Source organism: Tribolium castaneum, chromosome 9 (genome assembly GCF_031307605.1).
Source record: "Tribolium castaneum strain GA2 chromosome 9, icTriCast1.1, whole genome shotgun sequence".
NCBI classification, from domain to species: Eukaryota; Metazoa; Arthropoda; class Insecta; order Coleoptera; family Tenebrionidae; genus Tribolium; species Tribolium castaneum.
This window is the reverse complement of record NC_087402.1, coordinates 935,274-957,690: the sequence shown is the minus strand read 5'-3', so window position 1 is coordinate 957,690 and position 22,417 is coordinate 935,274. Positions and strand designations below refer to the sequence as shown.

Here is a 22,417-nt window from a genome sequence, read left to right as displayed (position 1 = left end):
AAAGAAATTATTTTGACTTAATATTTCGTTAAAAAATTAATAATTAATAAATAATTTTTATGGCCGTTTGTACATAAAAATGGATAAGTAAACAAATGAATATTTTGCTCGGGAAAAAAAAATAAAACCATTCATTCAATCAGAAATTGCCATGAAATATAAATAAAATAACTGTGTTTAATTTATTTTTAAATCAGCTGGTACCCATTTATATTAATAATTTGGTAAAAAAACGCTGAAAGTCCACAAAAATAAGTCCTAATTTCGCTAAATATTTTGGATTAAACTAGAAAATTATGGTCAAAAGCAGCTTCTGGAGTTAAAATCTTAGTTATTTTTAAACCAAAATCTAAATCAAAAATTATTTTATTTATTTTAGTAAAAACATATTTTTATTTTATTGTTTTTTAAATCTGTTATCATTATCTATTTATATCTAGAACTGTATAAGCGAGGTTCTATTGTAATACAAATCATTAACAAAAATTAATCAAAGAATGCCTTCTCAGAAGTTTGTCTGCTGTTGTTGTTTATTGGTTTATAAACGTTTATTAACCTTTTACATTATAATACAAATTAAAACAACAAACAATAAAGTAAAAATAAATCATGATTTAGTGAGGGAAACAAAAATATGGAAAAATACGTACAATGTAAATTAACCGATTTATTAAGGTTAAAGAAGAGCTAAGTGAAATAGCTAAACTGACATATTCATAAAAATCAAAAATGTTCAGCCAGCTATGCGCCAGAAAATATAAGTAATTGGAAAAAATATATTTGAATATTAAACATTTTCTCCAAGCATTTAGGATACGTTCAATTATTTGGAGAGAAAATTAGTAACATTTATTAAAAGTTGTCAAAAAATTAAGGTCCAATTTTCAAAAAAAAAATTGATATTGAATTCAAAGTGGATTTTGCAATATTTGAAGAAATTGCCTCTCTGCTAATATAAATATTTGCACATAATTCTCGCATCTATTTACAATCACGCATAATGAATAATAAAAAAACAGTCTCCAAGTTAAAAGTGCTAGGATACCGGATGGTCATATTAATCACTAAAACAATAGTAAATTGCAAAAATTAAAACTAAATAGAGAACCTTGTGCTTGCTCTTTAACCTGGAAAAAATTAGCGCTCTATATATTGGCACATTTTGCCCGAGAATAGCACTTTTAGTTTCAGTGTGGTTGAGCAAAGGTGCACTAGAGCAGCAAACATGTAAGTACTCACTTACCCACCAAAGAAATATTTTTTTCAAGATTAAACTATTTAATTGCACATTTAAAATTTAAGGTCTCTTTAAGTTTAAAGCCACAATTTTCGCCCAATCACGTGCTGTTTAAATTACGTAAAAAATTTGCAAATCAATTGGAGTGACTGTGTGGTTGTTGCAAAAACGAAAAAATACATTTAGAGGAAAAACCACTTCCAAATTTACGTTTTTTTTTTCAAAAATTTTGAATGCAGACAATCTATGATTTAAAGGAGATGTTCAGAGAACGAAAATTTTTTGAAAAAAACGCAAATCTCTACTATCAGATTGTCCTAAATATTTATTATTCCCCCCACTTACTTTTCTGTCTTTGTTTTTTTTTGTCATAAATTTTCCTAATTAATTTATATTCAATTTTGTTCTATCGTACCTTTCCAATTATTAATTTTATTTTATTTATTCTAGTTCCTTTAGTTCAAGGATATTTAGAAATTAAAGTTCCTTTATAGCGACTATCATTTCATGAAACAAAAATTTATCAACTCTAGTTAAAGTGGTTTTATGGAAAGTTGGTAGAACTGTTTTATTTTTAGCTACACTTATTTTTTTTTCAATGTATTTTCTAACTTTATCACGTCATTCAAATAAAATGAAGCGTAACAAATTTTTCAAAAAAAAAGAAATTTGTCAAATTCGAGAAAAATTATGGTTTAAATGTGTTTAAAACGAATTTAAAAGTAAAAATTTGTAAAAATTTCGAACGTTAGAATAATAGTTATTTATTTAATGAGTTTGAGTGTAAATCGGACGCTTTATTTCACGAGTGGATTTTTAAACCACGAGTGAAAACGAGTGGTTTATCATCTACGAGGCGAAATAAATGAACCGATTTACACAAAAACGAGTTGAATACAACATTTTATTCTTCGAAATAGATTCAGCAAGGTTTAAAATTGCTCTAAATTTGTTAAAAATAATTTGACGTTTCGTACTGAGAAATGCCAAACAGTTGTCAAAACTTCCTTACACAGGAGAAAAACCGTAAATTTTGTCAGTGTCGAAGAATAAATTAAATTAATTTTTAACAAACATAAAGCTTAAATAGTACAGCGTGTTCAAAAAGTTTTTAGATCAACTATTGCTGTGAAATTTTGAACGTATGTTGATTTTTTACGAAAATACCGGCATTGGAGATAATCGCAGGTAGCGCATTTGACAGTTCAACAGAATAAAACGATAATCTATCAAAGACAATAAAAATCTGTCAATCTAAATTCCACAGCAAGAGTTGATTTAAAGGCTTTTTGAACCGTATATTATTATACGAGTTTTTTTTAAACGTCCTATTGTGGCTCGAATGGTTTTGGAGCACGACGAAGGAGTGCCACAATTAAGTCTTATAAAACTAATTATTTTTGTTGTTTGTTCTTGTTTAGTTTACTTATGAAAATTTGTTCAAACTATTATTTTCTCTTAATTTTCTTAATTATCAATGACACACTAGATTACGCATTTTTTAAATTAAAGTCACTTTTAAAAGTTAATAAAGTTACTTTAAGTTTATTTTCTCCCGTGTTTTTTGACCAAAAAAAATCCTCCCAGGCCGATCAATGCTGAACATATCGGAATCACCGGCGTCGCCGGCCGCTTCCCCAACTGCGCCAACGTGGAGGAGCTCAAAGACGCCCTCCTCGGCGGCGTGGACCTCCTCTCCAACAGCCACGACCGCTGGTCCTGCGAGAGCTTGGAAACCTCCTCCCGTCTCGGCATAATCCACGACTTCGAATACTTCGACGCCGCTTTCTTCGGCATCAACCCCAGGGAGGCCAACACGAGCGACCCCCGTCTCCGCAAAATCCTGGAGGTCACCTACGAGGCGGTGCTGGACGCTGGCATGAACCCCACGGACCTCCGTGGCAAAAACGTGGGCGTTTTCCTCGCAGTCACCCAGAACGACATCTCCGACTTGAACTACCGTGGCGGGATCATCGCCAGGTCGGCTGCCATCATGGCCAACGTCGTTTCGTTCTCCTTTGACTTCAAGGGCCCGAGTCTGGCTGTGAACACGGCGTGTTCGAGCGGGTTTTACGCACTGACCACTGCCGTAGATTGCATTCTGGCCGATAGGTGCGATATGGCCATTGTTGGGGCTGTCCAGCACCAGTTCGACCCGGCTGAGAGCATGGAGCTGATCAAGCTGGGGGTGCTGCACAAGGAGGGAGTTTGCAGGTCGTTTGATGCCAATAGGAAGGGTTATGTCAAGTCGGAGGCGATTGCTGCTCTAGTTTTGCAAAAGATCGATGATAGTAAAAGGATGTATGCGACTCTGGCTGGGTTCGGGTGCAATGTGGAAGGGTTTAAAAGAGACGGGATGGCACACCCTTCACATAAGATGCAAATGGCGATGTTCCAGCAAGTTTTTAAGCATTTTAATCTTGATCCCTTGGATGTGAACTACGTGGAGACGCATTGCACGGGAACTAGGGTTGGGGATGTGGAAGAAGTGGCGGCGATTGATGCGTTTTATACCAAAGGGCGCAAAACGCCAGTGTTGATTGGCTCCATTAAGAGTAATATTGGACATACGGAGACCACGTCAGGGTTGGTGTCCTTGACTAAGGTTGTGATTGCCATCAGGGAAGGGGTGATTCCCGGGAATTTGCACTTTAAAACGCCCGATCCAGAAATGAAGGGCATTTGTGAAGGGAGGTTAAAGGTAAGTGTGAACTTTTGGTTTTGAGTCAAATTTATGTAAATCATTCCCAAAAAATCGTTCTGAAATTTTGAGAACCGCTGAACTAGGATTATAAAAATTAGCGAAAATTTTAATATTATTGACAAAATTGCATTAAGTTCTTGGTCTACTACGTTATTTTTTATTTCAATTTTTGTTGTGTTATTAAATTTTACAAAAAAAAAAAACAAAAATTTTTTTTGCCAGGACCTAGATTTGAACCTTCCACACAAATGAATGAGCTAGTCACAATTTTGAAAAATTTTCAAACCGCCCATGCGCCACCATCTCCGTTTTGTTTGGTGAAAAAATTAACTGTTAATAAATAATAATATGACATTCAGTGGCTCTCAACATGTGGGTTAATAAAAATTTCTGAAGAAAGTACGCAATTTTTGGAAAATGATAGAGGGGTTTTTAACTCGTCTGATCATGACAATTATTATCGTTTTTTTCTTTTTCTAATACATTTACATTCACGAATATTATTAAGAATATACACTTAAATAACTAACTTTGTTTCTTGTTCAATTTTCTTTTTTTTTCTTGAGACACTGGCAATGTTTTTAATTAATAAGTAATTTCCGAATCTATTTTTGTATATATCTTGTATTGTTTATACTTAGTTGTTATTTTTATTCTTATTATTACTATTTTCTACAACAATTTTTTTAAGCTAGCGAAATTTCTGTGTGTTTATTGGGTTTTAAAATACAGTAAAAAATACTTTTAGCGGACACACACTGTAATTAAATATTTCAAAAAGTTTAAAAGGTTTTTTAGTTTAACAGTTAAAAAATGGGTAGTATATTTATTTCATCAAACAGTTTTTGATTTTTGCAAAAAAGAGCTTATTAAAAGAGTAATTTTCTGTAAAAATAAACACTGACGTAGTACTTGAACACGTAACAACTAATAAGTACTAGATTGGGAGTAAAAGTAAAACTTGAATTTATTCAAAAATAGTAAATACTCGTATTTATTGAAATTATTTTTGGAATTCTTGAAATAATGGAAATTCTTTTCGGAATTAATCGATTGAGTTGTTAATTTCATTGTTAGATTTAATGTGGAATTACTCAAATTTCGGTAATTTTTTTTAATATATCTAAAATAACACACATTTTATTCAAGTGAACAAGTAAACTGTCCAGAATACTTGTATCTTCCAAATCCTATAATTACTTTAAAATGCGTATTTATTATTGATAATGAGTTTACAAAAATAAAAAAAAACCTTTAATAATTATTTTTAAAATATTTTTTGACGAACTTTGTATATAGTTTTTCTGTTTTCTATTTTTGGAAGACAAAGATTACATAAGGGTTTTAATCGTTTCGGTGAAAAAATGTTTAAAATATTTAGTGAAATTAATTAAATGTTGTAGACCAGAGAAATTTTCAGAACGTTTGACAGATGTATTAAAGATTTCGCTCCAAAAAAATACCCTTAATGATTTTTTTTGAATATTATAGTCCTGGTTTATTTTTTGTCGAATCATACGTAAAGTTTTTCTGATCCTTTTGGGGAAAACAAGCATAATCAAAAGGACTTTAATCAATTTGGAGAAAGTGTTTTAAAATTTTAGAGAGATTAACGTTTTTTCTAGATATTCTAAATGAGAAAATAAAAATTATGAAAAGGTCTTGCGCTTTTTTCTCGTTTTCTGCGTATATTTTAGCATAGGCTTTTAACATTTTCCCGGTCTATTCACACGTAAAATTTTGCCAATTTTTTGGGTCTTGACAAAAATGCTTCCAACTTAATAATTTTATCGTTTTCGGAAAATATTTTCACAGTAGTATTTACTGACTTAAGAACAAAAGTTACTGTGCAACACTTCAGTTAGAAAGTGCAAATTTGTAGGTAATTGACAAAAACATGCCAATCCCCGAAGGCCTCATCTCCGTCAACGTCTTCGGTTTCGGCGGCGCCAACGCCATGGTGGTCCTGCGCCCCTTCAAAGACCGCAAACAAGTCATAAACAGCCTCAGCCACCGCCTGGTGCACGTCTCAGGCCGCTCAGAAGAAGGCGTCAAAGTGATGCTAGACGCTGCCATTAAACACAAAGCCAATGCACAATTCCTTTCCCTTCTGGACAACATCTTCCACAAACCCATTGACAACCACAACTACCGTGGCTATGCAATTTTATCCAACGATAGTCACATGCAAGTCACCCAAACCTCGACCAGGAAACGTCCAGTCTGGTTCGTCTATTCTGGCTTTGGGGCCCAGTATCCAGGCATGGGCAAGGATATGATGAAAAACGAGGTGTTTAGAAACACCATTAAAGTGTGTGCTAATGCTTTGAAACCACATGGTGTGGACTTGGAGGACGTTATCATGAATGGGACCGATGATACGTTCAATAATTTGATCAATACTTTCACTGCAATCACTGCGATCTCTGTGGCTTTGACTGATGTTTTGGCCAGTTTGAATATCACGCCGGCTGGGATTATCGGACACTCGTTGGGGGAAGTTGGTAAGATTTGTCCGGCAGTTTATTAAAAATATTGCAATTTTATCACTAATCAAAAATTAAATAACGTCAGCACATGGCATTTATTCTGCTTAGAAATAATATCATACAATTGACTCGCTAATCTATGGAATTTTTCCCAGTAATTATTTAACCGTATTTAAAAAAAGTGATATTGGACATTGGAAATTAGAGATGAAGCCGACTGTTATGTGTATTTTCAAAAATCTTAAAAAATAGTGGTAAACAGACACGTATCTTTTTTATAGTTATGATTATAAATGTGCTCAAAATTTACAAATTTTACAAAACTTTGAAGACAAAAATATTACGTTTTTTTTCTTATAAATCATGGAATTCTTTTTGAAAATTTTAGTAACTTCGAACTTTAGATTGTTTCATATCATATCTATATCCAAAAAAAATAATTACCTTGTGGAAAGACTGGAACGAGCTTTAAAAAAATTCTTCAGAGTTATATAACAGAGCCTTTACTTTTTATCATTCCAGCGAACGGCAAAATTATGGAATAATTTTAATAAAATTAAAAAGATTTTGTTGTGGCAAAAAATACATCAATTTTCTTTTTAAAAAGTTAACTATTTCTAATGAAATTTTATACTTTTTTGGAATTTGAGTGAGTAATGACGACATGAACATTTAATTTAATGGAAATTCTTATTTTTATTAATTATATCGGTAATTATTTTAATTGTTGAAAAAGCAATACCAAAAAATTATAACAATATTTTTGATAAAAATCTTCAAAAAATGGAAAATGCAAATTTTAATATCAATAAAAAACAAATAAAGTTCTAATATCTAACAAACTTTTGCCAATGATAACATATGTGGACACAATTTTTTTTACAATCCAAAAGTTGTTCTTAATGTGCCTATATTATGAACAATTTCAGGATCAATATTTTTCTAAATATATTCTAAATTTGGTTGTCTCTTTAAAAGAAAAACGAAAAAATTGTTTTCTTTTCTTTCAAACTGAACAAATATCGAATTGTTTTGCAATAAATAATATTTTTCATAAAAAAGTTAATATGAAAGTTATTTTTTCCGGGAAATAATGACATAATATGTTTGTTTTTTTATTAGTACCTACTGAAATTTTGGTACAATATTACGTAGCAAATTCTTTATTTAAAACATTAAGAACCAGTTTACAACAAGTCATTAATTTAATTCACAATTAAATGCGTGATTAGCTGATCACGTGACCAAATTGGAGCAATTTGGTTGGTCCATTCGCTGTGTTAAGTTTTAACAACGAATTAAATTTTAACAGGGCTTTCTATAAATCGGCCCTAATACAATAAAAAAAATTATCAAAATTTTCAAAAAAAAACTAGAAATTGGTATAAAATACATAGACGACACAAGCTTTATGGTTTGTATTCAAATATTTCTACACAAATTCGTAAATAAAGTTGAAGAATAGTTTTCAAAAAACAAACTCATTCTTAATAAAAATAAGTCAATTAAATACCTTTGACGAATAAATTAAATAAAAAAAAATAAGTATCAGAAGAATTTGTAAAAATAATTCTGCAATAAAAGTAACAATAAATCTTTTAGAAGACTGTTTAAGTAAATGGCACAACATTACCTGCTATATTACTGATTTATCAATTAAAAAAAAAATATATTTGATTCTCATATTAAGCAAAAAAATCTTCAACATAATTTAAAATAATTGCTATAACTACCCAAAATATAATCTTACTTTTAACCAGATAATAACAGTTTTTCGGCCCCAAAGATACTAAATTATTATACCCCACCTAAATTTTTGCAAAAAATGAAAATTTCAAAATATTCAAGAAGCAAATTTTTCATTTGCTTCCATTGAGCCATAAGTTTCTAACTTCGATTTTCATTAAAAATCGCAATCAACAAACACAAGGTTTTTAATGTTATTAATAAAATTACTGGGGTGACAGTTACCCGAAATCCTGAGGTAATAATTTTTTTGTCAAAAAAAAAACACACAGAGTGTTACAATAAAAAGTGCGGTCTCTGATGGTTCATGTGTTCAAGAAATGGGCACCGAAATTATTTATAGAATGTCTAAAAAAAATTAAAAAAAGAAAGTCTAAACAGTTTCAAGTTATTTTGAATTGGTTATAAAACACTACACAATGTCAATAATTTAAAAAAAATCTGTATAAAACTTTAAATATGTCAAAGAAAAAGATTCTAAATCTATCAGCTACCAAACAATGATCCTAAATAACAGAAAAATAGATTAGTTGTGGTTGGATGTCTTCAGAAGACAAAATAAATGGAAATCTTCTTGGTTTTTATGAATAAAACTAAGATTTCACGGTATAGTTTTCATTAAAAATACATTTTGTAACTATTAAAAGTTATAAAACCAAGGTTCCAAGTAAAACATGAGTAAAAAATAATAATTAACATTTAGTGCACACTGTTTATGTTTATCATAAACATTTCAGGTAATTGAGAGAACAAAATATGATATTTACAAATTTTGTTAGCTTCAAACAATTTCTCAGATCATTTTACTAGAAAAAAGTTGGACCACAATTGCCAAAAAATTTGGATTTTTTTGTAAAAAGTTTGCTATTTTTTCCTGTCGAACAGTTCACTCAAAAATACCAATAAATTAATAATTTTTAAGCTTGTGCCTACGCCGATGGTTTGATCACCGCCGAACAAGCCGTCTTGATCGCCCATGCCCGAAGTTACGCCACAACTTCGTCCAACTTAATCCCTGGTGCCATGGCAGCTGTCGGCCTCTCTGCCGAAGAATGCGCCAAACTCCTCCCTGAAGGAGTTTACATCGCTTGTGACAACTCCGACGACAACGTCACAGTCTCTGGGCCTGACTTCGCAGTCAAAGACTTTTTGAACCAGCTCGACGTCCGTGGCGTTTTCAACCGACTGATCAGCAACGCCAACTACCCTCTCCACAGCCCCCACCTCGAGCCAGCCGGCCAAAAAATGTACAGTTCCGTGAAGAAAGTCCTCCCGGAAGTCAAAGCCCGGACTTCACGGTGGCTGCCTTCGGCGGTTCCGGAAAGCGAATGGAACACAGATTTGGGGAAATACAATTCGGCCGAATACCAGTTCCACAATTACACCAACCGGGTTTATTTCAGACAGTTGTTGAAGCATGTGCCTAAGGATGCCATTGTGGTGGAGGTTGCACCTAGAGGTCTCCTTCAGGCGATTTTGCGCCGCGGGCTTGATAAGAACGTGACGCTTGTTCCTTTGCTTAAGCCAGGTGTGGATAATGTTGATTTCTTCTTGTCGAGTGTTGGGAAGTACTATAATGCTGGAGGGCCGCTGGATGTGACACAGTTGTACAAGCCAGCACAGTTCCCTGTCAGTATTGACACGCCGATGATCAATAATTTGGTCAGGTGGGACCATAGGGTGAAGTGGCACAAGTTGAGGTTCAATCCGAGGAGTTACTTCGGGAAGAGGATTGATATTGATATGACGGACCAAAGCAACCATTATCTGGAGGGACATATTGCCGATGGGAGAATGATGTTACCAGCGGCTGGGTATATTGTAAGTATACCTTTTCCAAAGAGAAATAACTTTATTTTTTACCATTACTTGCTCCAAAAATTTTTCGTACTTAAAAACACTAAAACTCGCTGTAAATAATCTAAAACTCTCTTAAATTGACTAAAAGCGATGATTTAATTTATTATTCAATTTATTTTTCAAGTTTCCTTGCTCGAAAATGTTAAAATTCTTTGGAAATCTACTATTTATGGACCAGTTTTGTTAAAATCAGTTGTTTTCGGCGCCTCCTTGGTTAAAAACAGTAAAATATTCTGTAGAAAAAGTAAAATCGTCTTAGACTTTGTGAAAACATTTTTGTTAAAATCACTTGATTTGAGACAAGTCGTTGCTTAAAAGCTGTAAAACTTGCTAAAATCGGCTGAAAACGACGTTTTAATTAACAGTTTTATTGATATTAGTTTATTTTTGACGATCAATGATTTAATCAAGAGTTTTATTGAAATGAATTGATTTTAGACAGTTCCTTATTTAAAAACAATAAAACTCGCTGTAGGAATACTAAAATCGTCTTAGATTGACTGAAAATGGCTATTTAATCAACATTTTCGTTAAAATCAGTAATTTTTTGACGATTTTTTGCTCAAAAATGTTAAAACCTCCAAAAATCTGAGATTTAAGCACGAGTTTTGTTGAAATCTGTTGATTTTAGACGACGAAACTCTCTGTTAAGAAGCTAAAATTAACTTAGACTGCCTGAAAACGACGACTTAATCAACATTTTTGTTAAAATCAATTTATTTTCGAGGCTTTTTTGCTCAAAAGTGTTGATACTCTTTATAAATCCACTGTCTAAGCAACAATTAATAATTAAAATCTGTTGATTTTCGACAACTTGTAAAATTAGCTAGAGAAAAACTAAAATCGTCCTGGACTGCCTGAAAACGACGATTTAATCAATTTTTTTGTTGAAATAAGTTTATTTTTGCCGATTTTTTGCTTAAAAATATCAAAACTTTCTCTAAAAATCTGAGATTTGGGCACGAATTTTGTTGAAATCAGTTGATTTTAAACAATTTCTTTTGCTTAAAAACAGTAAAATATGTTGGTAGGAAACTGAAATTATCGTAGACTGACTGAAAATGAAGCTTTAATCAAAAAGTTTTTTGAAATTAATTTATTTTTGAGACTTCCTTGCTCAAAAATGTTGAAAGTCTTTAGAAATCCACTATTTTAGCACCAGTTTTGTTGAAAAATCAGTGTTGTTTTCGACGATTCGTTGCCTAAAATTAGTAAAACTTGCTGTAGAAAAACTAAAATCGTCTTAACGTCGTGAAAACGACGATTTAATCAACATTTTTGTTAAAATCAGTTGATTTTAGACAATTCCTTGCTTAAAAACCTAAAAACTTGTTGTTGAAAAACCAAAATCAGCTAAAAAGTACGTTTTAAGAAGCATTTTTGTTGAAATTAGTTTATTTTTTAACAACTTTTTGCTAAACAATGTTATAATTTCATCGACAGTCTGTTGAAATCTGTTGGTTTTAAACAATCCTATACTTAAAAACGCAAAATTTGTTGTTGAAAAACTCAAATCGGCTCAAGTTTTAGTCAACATTTTGTTAAAATTTGTTTATTTTTGACGATTCTTTGCTCAAAAATGTTAAAACTCTCTAGAAATCTACGACTTAAGAACCAGTTTGTTGAAGTCAGTTGATTTTGGACAATTTTTTGCTTTATTATACTAATTATAAAATTAGTAATACTTGTTGTTGAAAAGCTAAAATCGGCTGAAAACGACGTTTTAGTCAACAGTTTTGTTGAAATTTTGTTTTTTTTTGACGATTCTTTTCCCAAAAATGTTTATTTTTGACGGTTCTTTGCTTAGAAATGTTCAAAACTGTTGTAGAAATCTACCATTTAAGCACAAGTTCTGTTGAAACCAGTTGATTTTTGACGGTTCCTTGCATAAAAATGTTAAAATCCTCTGCGGAAATCCACAATTTAAACACCACTTTTAACGAAAACACTTGGTTTTATACGATTTTTTTGCTTAAAACAGAAAAATTCGCTGTAGAAAAGCTAAAAGTGCCTGAAATCGACGTTTTAGTCAACAGTTTTGTTGAAATCAGTTTATTTTTGACGATTCTTTCCCCAAAAATGTTAAAAAATCCTGTACAAATCTACGATTTAAGCACAAGTTTTGTTGAATTCTGTTGATTTTGGACGATTCCTAGCTCAAAAATAATAAAACTCTTTTTAAAAGCTATCGAAAAATTATAAAATTTTTGTTTTTGACTTGCTATTAAAGGAGAAATCGAATAATTGCTCTTTACATTGGCGTAAAACGACGATTTAGGTACAAGTTCTGTTGAAACCAGTTAGTTTATGACGATTCCTTGCATAAAAATGGGAAAACCTTCTGCGGAAATCCACAATTTAAACAGTACTTTGTTCAAAAGACATGGTTTTATACTACTTTTTTGTATAAAAACAGAAAAATTCGCTGCAGAAAAGCTAAAAGTGCCTGAAAATGACGTTTTAATCACCAGTTTTATTGAAATTAGTTTATTTTTGACAATTCTTTGCTCAACAATGTTAAAACTTTTTGTAGAGATTTGTAAAAAACAGTAAAATTGTTTATTTAATCGACTGAAAACGATGTTTCAATCAACAGTTTTGTTGAAATCAGTTTATTTTTGACGATTCTTTCCCCAAAAATGTTAAAAAATCCTGTACAAATCTACGATTTAAGCACAAGTTTTGTTGAATTCTGTTGATTTTGGACGATTCCTAGCTCAAAAATAATAAAACTCTTTTTAAAAGCTATCGAAAAATTATAAAATTTTTGTTTTTGACTTGCTATTAAAGGAGAAATCGAATAATTGCTCTTTACATTGGCGTAAAACGACGATTTAGGTACAAGTTCTGTTGAAACCAGTTAGTTTATGACGATTCCTTGCATAAAAATGGGAAAACCTTCTGCGGAAATCCACAATTTAAACAGTACTTTGTTCAAAAGACATGGTTTTATACTACTTTTTTGTATAAAAACAGAAAAATTCGCTGCAGAAAAGCTAAAAGTGCCTGAAAATGACGTTTTAATCACCAGTTTTATTGAAATTAGTTTATTTTTGACAATTCTTTGCTCAACAATGTTAAAACTTTTTGTAGAGATTTGTAAAAAACAGTAAAATTGTTTATTTAATCGACTGAAAACGATGTTTCAATCAACAGTTTTGTTGAAATCAGTTTATTTTTGACGATTCTTTCCCCAAAAATGTTAAAAAATCCTGAACAAATCTACGATTTAAGCACAAGTTTTGTTGAATTCTGTTGATTTTGGACGATTCCTAGCTCAAAAATAATAAAACTATTTTTAAAAGCTATCGAAAAATTATAAAATTTTTGTTTTTGACTTGCTATTAAAGGAGAAATCGAATAATTGCTCTTTATATTGGCGTAAAACGACGATTTAGGTACAAGTTCTATTGAAACCAGTCAGTTTATGACGATTCCTTGCATAAAAATGGAAAAACCTTCTGCGGAAATCCACAGTTTAAACAGTATTTTGTTCAAAAGACTTGGTTTCATAATATTTTTTTGTATAAAAACAGAAAAATTCGCTGCAGAAAAGCTAAAAGTGCCTGAAAATGACGTTTTAATCACCAGTTTTGTTGAAATTAGTTTATTTTTGACGATTCTTTGCTCAACAATGTTAAAACTTTTCGTAGAGATTTGTAAAAAAACAGTAAAATTGTTTATTTAATCGACTGAAAACGATGTTTTAATCAACAATTTTGTTGAAATCAGTTTATTTTTGACGGTTCTTTGCTTAGGAATGTTCAAAAATGTTGTAGAAATCTACGATTTAAGCACAAGTTCCAGTTGATTTTTGACGGTTCCTTGCATAAAAATGTTAAAATCCTCTGCGGAAATCCACAATTTAAACACCACTTTTGTTGAAAACACTTGGTTTTATACGATTTTTTTTGCTTAAAAACAGAAAAACTCGTTGTAGAAAAGCTAAAAGTGCCAACAGTTTTGTTGATAAAATCTAAAATTGCTTTAGACTAATTAAAAACGACGATTCAATCCACAGTTTTGATGAAATCAGTTGATTTTAGACGATTTCTTGCCCAAAAGTAGTAAAATTCTTTTCAAAAGCTATCAAGTAATTCTAAACTTTGACTTGTTATCAAAAAGGAAGTCGAACAACAAGCCAAACAAAAAAAATTGCCGATTAATTGATAGCTCATTACATTAGCTTAAAACGACGACTTAAGCACAAATTTCGTTAAAATCACTTTATTTTGAACAATTTCTTGCTCAAAAACGTTAAAATCCTCAATCGGAATCTAGATTTAAACACCACTTTTGTTGAAAACAACAGGTTTTATATAATTTTTTTGCTTAAAAACCGTAAACTCGCTGGGGAAAAGTAAAAACTGCTTAAAAATCAACAGTTTCGTTAAAATTAGTTGATTTTAGGAGATTTCTTGCGTAAAAACAGTGAAACTTGCAATAGAATAACAAAAATCACTCAAATTGACTGAAATGTACAGTTTTGTATCAAAATCAGTTGATTTTTGACCATTCCTTACTCAAAAATGTCACAACTCATTGTAGAATTGTATGAATTAAGCACCAAATCAATTGATTTTAGCCGATTCCTTGTTTAAAAACCGCAAAAATCGCCTTAGATTGACTGAAAACGCTGATTTATTGATTACAAGGCGATTTCTTTCTAACAAATGACAATTTTTTCCAAACTTTGTATTTGATTTGTCATCATTGGATGATTCCTCACCCAAAAATGTCACAACTCTCCAAAATGTTTGCACTTGTAGGTTCTAGTCTGGCAAACCTACGCCCGCATGTTGGAAATCCCCTTCGACTCCTTGCCTGTGGTCTTCGAAAACGCCAAAACCCTTCGTCCCGTCATCCTCGCCGAGAACGCCATCACAAGCGTCGTCGTCAACCTGTTCCGCTCGACCGGCAAATTCGAAATTTGCCTTGAAAACGACGAAGACCACCCTCTGGCCATCGGCCAGATCCGCGCAGCGGCCGACACCATCGACGAGGAGTTCCTGGACTACTCCTCCCTGCCACGGCCAAGCCAATACAAGCTGAAAATCAGCAGCGAAGACTTCTACAACTGCATGCATTTGCGTGGCTTCGACTACGACGGCCTGTTCCAGGGCGTGCAAAGCTGTGATCTCGACGGCCGTTCAGCCACTTTGAAATGGAACGACAACTGGGTGGCGTTCATTGACAGCATGACCCAGTTTATCCTAAGTATTGAAGCCACAGGGCACAGTCTCCCAACAGTGTACGAAAAAATCGTAATCAACCCACAAGAGCACCTGAAATCGATCAGCGCCAACCAGACTGTGACGCTCAACTACAACAAGCATTTGAAAGCTGCCAAGTGTGGTGGTGTTGAACTGAGGAGTCTAACTGTGACCAATGTGAAGAGACGAGTGGCTGATGTGGAACCGTGCTTGCGGAAATACACTTTTGTGCCGAATAACGACACCAAGAAAGAGGCAGATTCGTTCCACCACGCCCTAGATGTTGCCTCCCAAATTGTAATAGAAAACACCACCGAATATTTGAACATTAACATTGGAGAAATCAAATCAGACGCTGCTATACAAATTCTCCGAACGATGATTGAACCCGTCAACTTGAAAAAAACCACCTTCCACCAACTCAACTCAATTGACGACAACATGGAGGCGAAGTACGACATGCTAATCGCCCAGGAAATCACAAAGGATCAGAGTGACCTCCTCAAGGACTATCTGAGGCGTTCGCGTTTTGTTTTCGCCAAAGTGCAAAACACTGACTTGAAGGACGTCGACTTGATTTACCAACACGTCACAAAAACTGGTATTTATGTTTTACTGAGACGTCCCCAAGACTTGCCTGAAAATTACACGGTTGTGATGGCAAACAACAACAACTACAATTGGGTCAAAGACTTGAAAATGGCAGTGAAAAAATACCGTTCCTCCCAATCCCGCATTTATTTAATCAACGAAGACTTCAATTCGGGAATAGTTGGTTGGTTTAATACAATAAGACACGAACAGTACTGTCCCAACATTCGTTTGTTCCTCATCAGGAGCTACAAAGAGGTGGAACCGTTCGCCCTCACCTCAAAATTCTACTCCCGGCAGTTGAAGAAGGACCTCACGGTGAATGTGTACCAGGACGGGGCTTGGGGGACGTACCGCCGGTTGCCCCTGGAGCCGTTCCAGCCCCGGCTGTACGCCGATGCCTGTCTTATGAAGGATAACAGTGGGGTTAAGTGGGTGGAGAAGTCGCCGTATGTCACCAAGTGCGAGATTATGGTGCATTTTGCGAGTCTGAGTAGTTGGGATTTGGCGAAAATCACAGGGAAGGGCGGGGATGCCGAGTATGAGTTGCTGGGGTTGGAGTATTCGGGGGTTGATAAGAATGGGAATAATATGATGGGGTTGGTGCCTAAAGGGGCGCTTGCCACGTCGGTGCAACCGCACGAGAAGCTGACGTGGACGTTCTCGAATAAGTTGTCGGCGGAGGAGGCGGCCACGATTCCTCTGGCTTATACTTTGGTGAGTGCGAAAAATACATTTAAAAAAATAATGAAAATAATAATATAAACGACTGGAAATTACCGCTAGAATTTTATAATTGATTAGACGAGACGATTTTTTTACACAATTAAATTGGTAGTAGTTGTTGAAATTATTAGTCTTTCTTTCATACAATATATTAAAAAAAATATTAAAAGAATTTCAAACAAACACACATAAGTAAAATACCAGATTGGAAACTAAACTGAATAAGAAATCAAAAGAAAATAAGAAAATAAAAAAAGTTTAAAACAATTCTTAAATACACAAAAATTGTCTTTGTACTTCAGAACATACAAAGAAAACAATTTTTTTTGAAAAATGCGCAGTTCTTAAGTAATAATTTTGTTATTGTGATTAAAATATCTAGAAAATGTCAAATGAAAATTATTTACCTTTAAATTGCCAAAAAAGATGTCATTTCATCATCTTACAAAAACGAAACGAAAAGTAATCCATGAAAATGACAAAAGTACGACTTAGTGAAAAGCTGCTGGAATTGATAAAATTCATAATTTTTGAATAAAAAACTTTGTCAGTTTGTTTAAAAATCAGTAAAATTTTTAACTTATTTGAAACCAAAAAATTCAAATAGTAGCCAATCCATCTAATCCCAACTTTCAAGAATTAATAATATGATGACGTCCGGTATTATCTAAATTTATTTATTGTCATTGCTTTGAAAATAATATAATTAACGAAATTATCTTAGAACAAAAATTTTTTTGTAAAGTATCATTTGGATATAAAAATAAATTCGTCTATTTATGCTGTTTTTATGGTTCGTAAAAAAGGTTATGATCCTGTTCCTCATTATTTAATCTCTTTTCAACATTATACAGCGTGTTAGCAAAAATTTGAAGGTAGATAGAGAACGGAAAACCGAATCATTCAAAATTCGTTTTATTTTTTTGCAAACCGCTGAACTAGAATGTTAAAAATTACTCCGTACTTTTAAATTATTGACAAACAGCAGACGTAAATTAATTTGTTTTTTTATTATTAAATTTGGGAAAATAAATTAAAAAAAAAGTGTTCGAATTGGGATTCGAACCTTCCTCACTGATAAACATATTAGTAACAATTTTTGAAAATTCTCAAAAATGCTGATAAGCTATCATAAGCCACAAAGTGGGTAAATAAATTTTTTGAAGAAAGTAGTTATGCATTTTTAACATCTTGTATAATGAACTATTGTAAAACCACTTTAAATTTAATTCGTAAAAACCAAATATTGAAAACAGTTTTTTTTCCATTTTTCAATGTAATTTACTAGTGCTTTAAGATTTCGTTTAGCTATAAATCTACTTTCTGATTTTTTATTGTAAAAAACTACAAGTAATAAATTTAGAACATACACGTGTGGGTTTGGGATAAAAAAAACAACAGTGGATATTTTGACGTCATTTCGAAATTTTATTATGACCGAAAAATTTATCAAACCTTCATTTTATCAATTAACTAAAAATGGGTGAACTAAACATTTTATTGACAGCAATTCCTGCTTTAATTTATACATTTGGCATTCTTAAATTGTTAAAATATTAAATTATTTATATTTTGTTTATTATTATTTAACTATTTTTTTAGAGCTCGAGGTTTTCTACATATTTGACTAATTACTTTTTTTTTAAAATACTTAAATTATAGTGGTTAAATTGATAGACAGATTAAAATTGTAGTCCATTAAATTGACATGATTCCAACAGTTTTGACTTTAAAATTTTAAAAGAAATGCCTTCACATGAAAAAGATATTTCAAAAAGTTAGAAAATAATTGGATATATAAAAAAGATTCACACTTTTAGTTAACAAAAACTAGGATTTTTTCAAAGACAGAAGGTTTTATTTTAAGAATTCAAGACCAATTAATTAATACAAAAAACTATAAATCATTTATAAATAATCACAAATAAAAATGCGGAACAGATTATAAAGTAAGACATGATAACATGGCTAAAATTACCAAATTAAAACATAATCCTGATTCAATTCTAGAAAAATTTTTATTAGTACATCTACTTCAAAAAGAAAATAAGCGAAATAATCAAACAATTTTCGCAAAAAAGTTATAATTTTTTTTAAGTAAACAGACAAACAGCATATAAAATATTAATAAAAAATTTATTATTTTTTTACTAATATTTACTTTCCTCCTTTTATTCCCATTTTCTTTTCTTGTTTCGTTCTCCGCATTTTTTTTTCAATTTATGCATGGTTGTAATTATTTTATTCTCCTTGTATTTTTTTGAATTGTTTGTAAGCTGGAGTATTTATTGTTATTTTTTTGCTATTTTTTATAATTTTCTGTTTATTATTATTTTCAGAGTTACTACGCCCTGTTTGTGCAAACCCACCTCTCCCCCAAGGACTCAATCCTCATCCACAACTCCGGCACTGACGTCAGCATGGCCGCTATCGCCCTCGCCACCAACAAAAACTGCACCGTTTACATCGTCATCAACTCCTCCAACCGGGACGTGTTACGCAAATTCCCCAAAATCCAGGAAAACAACATCATCTACGACAGCGAAGGCAGTCCCTTCTACGAAACCCTCATGACCAAAACGAACGGCAAAGGCGTCAACACAATCTTCAACTGCAACTCAATCGAACTCCTCAAACTCTCCAAAAAATGCATCGCCAAAAACGGCCGCTTCATCGAGTTCGGCAACAGCTTAGGCACGTTCTTGGAAACTGAAAGTTTGATGGAAAACAACTGTTCCCTGTACAACATCAATGTGAACGACGTCTTCGACGAAACCCCCGAGATCCTCGACATCATAGCCAAGGATATTGATAGATATGTCAAAGAGGGCGTGGTTGTGCCGCTCAAATACTCGGTGTATGGCAAGGATGACATCGAGATCGCGTTGAAGAACCTGGAGGATAAGGACTACGTGAAGAAGTGTTTGATCAAGATTAAGGACAACGGTGGGTTCTTCTCCAAGCCGGAGAACCGCATCCTGGCGTTCCCGCGCACTTACATGGACCCCAGCAAGTGCTACATCGTGATCGGGGGCTTGGGTGGGTTCGGTTTCGAGTTGACCAAGTGGCTGATTGAACGTGGTGCCAGCAAGATCGTGATCAACTCGCGCCGGGAGGTGCGCTCCGGTTACCACGCCAGTTGCCTGCAGAAGTGGAACAACCAGAAGATCACAGTCTTGACCAACACCTCCGACACTGCGACGCTCGAAGGCGCCGAATCCTTAATCAACTTCGCCACGAACTTGGCACCTGTCGGTGGCATCTTCAACGCCGCGCTGCACGTGAAGGACGGCTTCATGACCGACTTGGGGCCCGAGGATTTCGCAGCGGTGGCCGGATCCAAGATTTTCAGTGCCCAGAACATGGATATCCTGTCACGGAAACTGTGCAAGAAACTCGACTATTTCCTCATGTTCTCTTCCATTGCGTCGAGTATTGGAAACGCGGTACAATCCAATTACGCGTTCGTCAACTCGGCGGTTGAGCGTCTCTGTGAGACGCGCAAGGCTGAGGGGCTGCCGGCGCTGGCGTTGGAATGGGGGCCGTTGGCCGATGTTGGTATTTTGGTGCGCTTGAAAATGACGAACCCGATTCTGGAGACTGTGAGGCAGAAGTTGAGTTCGTGTCTGAGGGTTGTTGACCAGTATATGCAGCAAAGTGAGCCGGTTGTCACCAGTTGTGCGTATCCAGATCAGTCGGGGGAAGTTAGCGAGAAGAAGACGCTGGCGGAGTTGGTTGCTGGCTTGTTTGGGATCAAGAATTTGGAGGAGATTGAAGATAATACGACTTTGTTGGAGTTGGGAATGGATTCGTTGCTTGGGTTTGAAGTCAAGCATATTATTACCAAAGAGTCGGGCTTGGATGTTAGTGTGAACGATATACGAAATATGACCTTCGAGAAGATTAAGGAAATGTCGGCACCTGCTTAAGTGGGGTGGGGATGGGGTTGGTTATTGGTTGTATGTTATATACAATTACTGATTATTAAACAATCTCATGCACAAACAAGTGGTTTTATTCCTACTTACAATACCCTACTTTCATCGTCAAAACATAGAATATTCTTTCCAAGTTGTTAAGTTTCAACTTAAAAAGCGACAAAACAATAATAATTGTCCTAATTATGGGCGAGGTTTAGCCGAAGCTACTCCAATTTAACCCAATACAAAAGAATAAATGTGATAAACAAAACAAGAAAAAAATTGTAAAAACGAAAAATAATAATAATTATAAAATAATTTGTGCGTTTACTTAAAAAAATAAAAAGTTATTGTTGTGTGTCTTATACAGTGCGTTCAAAAAGTCTTTAGATCAACTCTTGCTGTGAAATTTTGAACGTATGTTGATTTCTTACAATTACTACATATGACGTAAATTCCACAGCAAGAGTTGATCTAAAGACTTTTTTAACAAGGTGTGTAAAAATGATTTTTATCTAGTAAATTGTGAATTTGTCATGTAAAATCAGAAATACCGCTTTATAGAACTACTAACAGTAAGTATTTTCTTACATTTTTAATTTAGTTGTTGTTTATTTTTCAACAAAACTTTTTAATGCAATTACAATTAACTGACAATTTTTAAATTTCACAACTGACAATTTTGATATTTATTGACAGAGAATTCATTTGTGTAGAGCGGCGCAATTTTTTTACGTGTGTTCAAGTTCTAATTTAAAAGCATCATTTGGAAGAGAATTCGAAAAATCAACGACAGTCGTCTAAGTAAGACGAAAAACTGATTATCAAATGATGTTATCAATGCCCTTTTGTTTTTGAAAGCTTATTTTTATTAAAAATAGATACTATTGCTTAGTGGTAAAAAGAGTTTTCCCTTAGATTTCGAAATATTTTTCACAGATAGTTTTCAAAGTCGAGTCTTTAGTTTCTAAAGTTAATTCTTTTTCTAAATAATTGTAAAACTTTCTTTTGGCTTCGATTCTATTTTCTGTTTGTTTCTCTTATTTTCTTATTTTTTTCTCTTTTCTTCTTGTCCTTACCTTGTATTAATAGCCGCATTTTTTTCCCCCATTTCATTTAACATTTCACTCTCTCAGTGCAATTTATAAAATCCAGAACTAAAAATGTGATCTTAAAATTCGATCAAATGCTTGCAAAATCGTTGTGACAACTTGAAATAACTCAAGAACTCAGAAATAAAAACAATGTTTACGATACTATTATTTAAGATAAAGTTGTTTTAACAATTTTATAATTATTTTTTGTTAGAAATTTTTCAAATTTTAAAAATTAATTTGTCAAAAAGTTCCTGAAATCGAAAACCTTACTGATCCTGACCAAGTTTAGCTCCAGAATCAGCAGTTAATTTTTTAAAAGGGTTCCTTTTCTAAATAATTCTCAAACTTTTTTATCTTCGTTTTTCTTCTACTCATCTTTTTGTTTCTATTTTTTTTTGTTTTTTCTTTCTTTTTTCTTCTAATGCTTTTTATTTTTCTTCTTTTTTGGCATCTTTTCCGTTACCCTCGTCTTTCTTCATCTATTTTTTTATTGTTTGCCTTTTTCTTCTTGTTTTTTGCTTCAGTTTTTACAGGGTTTCCATTACTTTTCAACTTTGGCTTTCTTTTTCTTTCTCTTCATTTTTTTCTTTTTTTTTGTCTTTTTCCCTTCGTTTCTTTTATTGAAAAGATCTTTCTTTATCTTCTTCATTTCCTAACTGTTTCTTAAATTTTTTGGGGCTCAAAAAAGGTTTTTTGTTCGATTTTACTAAATTTACCACCATTTTATTATTCACTTATGTGATTACAAAACTCGCGTTTGGTTTAATTTTTGTGTAACTATCTTAATTAATTTGGAAAACGCTAGAAGTTTAATTGAAATCGGTTATTTTTTAC

The 22,417-nt window shown here is 33.0% G+C and overlaps 1 protein-coding gene across 1 annotated transcript; it reads left to right on the top strand.

The window, feature by feature from the left end:
- Positions 1-1,093: 1,093 nt before the first annotated feature.
- Positions 1,094-20,574, top strand: LOC662899 (fatty acid synthase). The gene is made up of 6 exons (XM_064358682.1): positions 1,094-1,227; positions 2,825-3,938; positions 5,824-6,445; positions 9,099-9,997; positions 14,806-16,557; positions 18,906-20,574. Coding segments are annotated over exons 1-6 (5,979 nt in total). The 5' UTR covers positions 1,094-1,225; the 3' UTR covers positions 20,496-20,574.
- Positions 20,575-22,417: the final 1,843 nt, after the last annotated feature.